At 37.1% G+C, this 5000-nt stretch overlaps 1 protein-coding gene across 2 annotated transcripts in view; it reads left to right on the forward strand.

Annotated features, from left to right (window-relative positions):
* Positions 1–5000, forward strand: part of LOC146473961 (E-selectin-like) — a 109234-nt gene that overhangs the window by 70325 nt on the left and 33909 nt on the right. Inside the window, exon 1 of one of the 2 annotated variants that reach the window (XM_085118011.1) lies at positions 2814–3033. In XM_085118011.1, coding sequence (XP_084974137.1) covers positions 2961–3033 — 73 coding nt within the window. In that variant the 5' untranslated portion in view covers positions 2814–2960. Of the gene's footprint in view, positions 3034–5000 lie in introns of those variants that run through there. The other variant, XM_085118007.1, reaches the window with a different exon arrangement.

Here is a 5000-nt window from a genome sequence, read left to right on the forward strand (position 1 = left end):
TACTCGCTCCAATAGGAAAAGAGTGAAATAAGAACATATAAGAATTATCTCAATGAAAACAATTCCTTTTTGTCGGTGAAATGTCGCCTAGCTACACCGAGTCGTAGTTTTGTCATTATCATTTGTGTGGCAGAGACTCTAACCTATATATTGCTAAAAACAAATGTCGTGTGGCGAATTTTTTATAGTTTTGTTTATCGGCCAGTAATTCTCTACGGTCTAAGACAACACTGAACTATATTGTGCTTGAAAACCTTTGTCAACTTTAATTTGACATAACTTCCGTTAAATTATACGAGACAGGCTTCAAAGTTGGAAAATATTCATAACCTATTGTGGTCAATTTTACTTTCCCGTCTGATGAGAGTGATGAGGTAAACAAATACAGTTTCCGGGTAGCAAGCGAAGTTAGCCACTCTTAGTTCGGTGAATCAAAGTCGTGTTTAAGGTAAGCTGGATAAACTTACTGAAACCCAGAACTTGCGTTTTCTTTTGTTTTGTCAAGTCATCCTGACACCACGTGGCCTTAACAGATCGATTGTAAATTAAATCAGTTCAGCATTGGTCAACGCTCAGGGGTAAATATCAAATGATTTTAGATTGACTTCGGTGGATATTCATGATCTATCAGTAAAACATTTACCGTCTCAGCAAAATCTACAAGAAGCCGACGTGCAGTTTTGTCAGATCTTTCGCGCGGTAGACCCTAAACCTGTTGCTAACTTTAAAAGAATATAGTTTGACAAATTGTTCACAGTTTTTTTTAGCAATAATTCTAGACGGTCTGAAGCAATACTGCCTTATTTTATGGCGCTTGAAAACCTTACGCAACTATAATTTCACATTTCTTCCATTAAATTATACGAGACAAGCTCAAGTTGGAAAATATTCATAACCTATTGTGGTCAATTTTACCGTTTCCCGTATGTTGAGGTAAACAAATGCAGTTTAATTACGGGTGCCGTTAATCGAGATTAGCCACTCTTAATTTGAACCAAACATTAAAATTTTCTCCTTTTTTCGTCCTGAGAAAGAAGGTTTTACTGTAAAACATATATACAAACACTAATGGCACTTTCAATTGACCCTAGTCCGAAATAGGAATACATACAATGATTTCTAGAAAATCCTCTTAAAGGGCCCTAGTCAGCCACACCTTTGTTTTTGTTTCTATGCGAGAGTTTGGCTACTATATTTTATTCGGAGCATGTCGAAATGAACGAAATCACTGTGAAACTGCTAAAGATAATGAAACATACTTTCAGGAACACAACTTACAGTAAAGCAATAAGATTTCGCTTCACCATGCAATATCCATAATTTCGATGGCATCGAAAATGGCAGAGGCTGACTAGGGTCCTTTAAGGAGGAGTACAAAATCGCTCGTAAATTATCATGTATCAACCAACGTTTGCAGAAGTGTCTGCCCAAATTTACCTAAAAAGAGAAATCTAACGGCTATTCGCCCATTCTTATTCTGGAATACGGTCAATCGAACGCAACTTAAAGACGAGGGCTAATTTCTACTAAGCTGCGACAGTCATCATTTTAGATATTTTTCTACGATATATAAGGGCGATTTCCATTTGAGAGAACTGGCCGACCAGAGCAGTCAGTTCGTGAACGGAATTTACTAATTTTAAGGATAAGTTTTATCCTAGTCATTCGAATTTCTTCGGTCCACCGATTTGGGGGTCTGAACGGCAGGTTCTGACGAACGGAAAGTACACTATGTATGTGTGAACTTGTGCGTTCCTTCGATCCTTAATCAGGCGACATCTTTTTAGAAGTTTATTGAAATACTAAGAGTCAGTTTTTAAGGGTCTTCTATTAATGAGACAAACACGATCAAGCTTGACTCTTCAATTATTCCAGTGCAAGAGTCTGATCTAATTACAATAGCTCAATTCTGAATTAGCTGATGATGATAATGAATTCGTCATTGTGCTTCAGTATTTGAATATCAGGGGCAATACGTTTCATTGACTCCAATACACAGCGCATTCAACAAAATCATGCAACGAGCATAAAGGTTAGAATTGCTAAAAATGTAAATGATGTTAGAAAAGCTAAAATGTAAATGTAAATAGAACAAAAGCTCGAGGCCTTCCTTTTTATCTTAATAGTGCAGTCCTTCGATCTTTAATCAGGTGAAATCGGTTCAGAAGTCTACTGGAATAGCCTAATTTGGAAATACCTAATCGGCAGCTCTGATTTGAATTTTTCAAAACTTTCGTTTTATTTAGACTCTACACTAGCGTGCCTGCTGCGACAACGTTGTTATATCACCATGATAGATTGGATTAAGATTCGTCCGAGGATTTCATTCGAAGAGTTTCTTGATACATGTTGTGGTGAATGCACAGTACTGAGTATGCTCGTACACTCGCGATATAGTTGTTGCTCGTGATTGGGCTATCAATCGTTGTAAATACAATAGCATATGAATTTTCATTTTTCTATAGCCTAAGACAGCAAATTCAGCTCTTAACAGTTATCCCTATGGAATCGATGTTTTGCACACGATTATTAAAGGGGTGTTCGACTTGTGAGTTATTGTACCACCTTACTGTAAGTACAAGATCGGTTTAAATGTCTATGAAAAAGTTTCCATTTAAAATTGCCATGTACTCTCTTGCAATACGGAAAATAGTTAAAATCTTTATTCATTGGGCGATGAAAGAGGAAATTTAATGTTAAATTGGTGTGCTTTGGAGAACAATGCTCGAGTTTGGAAAATCACGTTGTGATGGATGCCACGTGATACAGATGAACCAGAAGTATTGTATGAGGGTGTAATATTTACAGAGGATGGAATAAAACTTGTTGGCGTATGTAAACAAAGTTTGGAAAGAGACATTCTTATTCAGAAGAAAGAAAGCTTTTATTCATTTAGGTTCGTTTCTGTGGATGCTATCATAACGTTTGCAGATTACATTATTTTGAGTGTTTCGGTGTCGATGGCTTATTATCACTGGCTATTGATATTTCTGGCTGGATTTTCCTTGTTTACGCTTAGAGTTTGTTCTCAAGGTAAGCTAACTGAATTGAGGAACTGCATGTCCTGTTGTTAGAGTATATTTTGACCAAGCGGCCATCATGATCAAATTGTGCATCATAAAAATATTGACATCTGCACTTATCATCCACAATATACAATAATTCACTGAGTCGCACTTTAAAACCTAGAAAAACAGCTCATTAAATAATGAAACATGGAAATATTTCAGATATCACTTCTTTATGAAATACAAATTCGCGGCCTCCATATTTGTTTTGAAAATTCTTTTAAAACTGTGACGTTGTAATAATGCAAACTCGGTTCCAGTCCTCGCTTTTTGCTTCTATATCCCTGACCCTCCTCTCCCTGGAGTTTATTTTGCCAAAAAGACACATTCGTGGCACACCACTTTCGAGAAGAAGATTGAGATGAACTTGGTGGAGTTACTGGGTTTGCCTTGCCTAGCATGGCTCTACAGTATCTCTGAACAGCTAAATTAAATAAAAAAAAATGCCCTGTTACCCAAGTCTTGCAATTTGGAAGGTTTCAAAAAAACTTTATTCTTGATTTACCGCTATAAGGAAGCTTGTAGGTGCTGAGTTGTTGAAAATCCGACATCTGAGTTTAAAAATCCGACATCCGAGTTGTTAAAGTCCGACATCGGAGTTTTGAAAATCCGACATCCGAGTTGTGGAAATCCGACATCCGAGTTATAAAAATCCGACTTCCAAGTTGTTACTTCGTTCAGAGCTAGGATGTTGGGTTGACAGACATGCGCGACTCCCGCTGTGTGCCCATTGTGTTGGTAAAAGCCTTCAGATAGCTTTGCTTTATACAAGCCTATCTTTAAGTGATTTTCCTTTTCTATAAGAAATCAAAGGAGGTTCCTTAGTAATGGCTGGTTTTATATTAAATTTCATTTGTCCATTAGAATGTTTTTCAAACATGGCAGCGATGGTTAAAATTGTGTCACAAAGGGTAGTATTTTCTTGTGCACTTTTTTTGTTTTTGTGTTAGAGCTTTTTTTCTATCTGCGAAGTGTACTTCTGAGAGGATTTTGACCGCCAGACTATTGGAATAACCTCTTGAGATCAGGCGTGTTTTAAATTTTTTAAAGTTCTCCTCAAACGTAACTTTAGAAGAGTTTGTCCGTAGAATCCTAAGAGCTTTTCCTTTCACGAAGCCTTTTTTAACGTCTGTTAGGTGGCAACGGCTGTAATCTGTCTACTGAAATGTTTCAGTAGGTTTGTAACGCGTGCGCATGTCGAGAAACCATTCTTTCTCGAATCTCTCTTTCTTATAGACTGTTGTATCCAAGAATGTTGTCCTAATTGTGAGACTTCAGCGGTAAACTTTGTAGTAGGGTGGTAAGAATTTGCGTGCTCAATGAAATGTTCTATGTCGTCTTTGTCTCATCCCACAAAGAAACAAATCGTCAACTAATCTTTTCCGCGATAGTGGTTTGTTAATGCTCCTTTTCTATTGATGCCATAAAGATGTTGGCAAAAGCTAATGCCATTTTCGTGCCCGTTTGTTTGGAGATAGTTTTTCCGTTAAATTGGAAGGAGGCCTCCTTAAGTAAGAGACTGAGCATTCCTCTGAGAAAATTTGTAGCTATAGGAGGGTTTTTGTCATAAAAATTTAGTAATGAGACCCGTACTAGGAACAGCCATAGTCTTAAGCGTCTTGAGCCTCACTGTAAGAAAGACATGTTAAAATTTTTTTTTTGCCGAAGAACTGCTACAGACTGGAAGCAGCTCCTCCCTGATATGACATCTCTTGCCGAATTTAAGAATTACCTTAGTTCATTAGCTTAAGAACGTGTCAATTTGTATAGTTAAGTTTTTATTCTGTTGTCTACTTAATGTGGCATATAATTTTTACTTTTACTTTTTGTAAATGGTTGGTGTGTTGCCTAACCGGCATTTACCGACCTAATTGAGATGATGATGATGAAGTTTTCGTATGCGTTTCATACTATAGCGATTCCTTCCTCCTG

The sequence above is a fragment of the Pavona decussata genome, unplaced genomic scaffold (assembly GCF_977016875.1).
Source record: "Pavona decussata unplaced genomic scaffold, jaPavDecu1.1 SCAFFOLD_92, whole genome shotgun sequence".
NCBI classification, from domain to species: domain Eukaryota; kingdom Metazoa; phylum Cnidaria; class Anthozoa; order Scleractinia; family Agariciidae; genus Pavona; species Pavona decussata.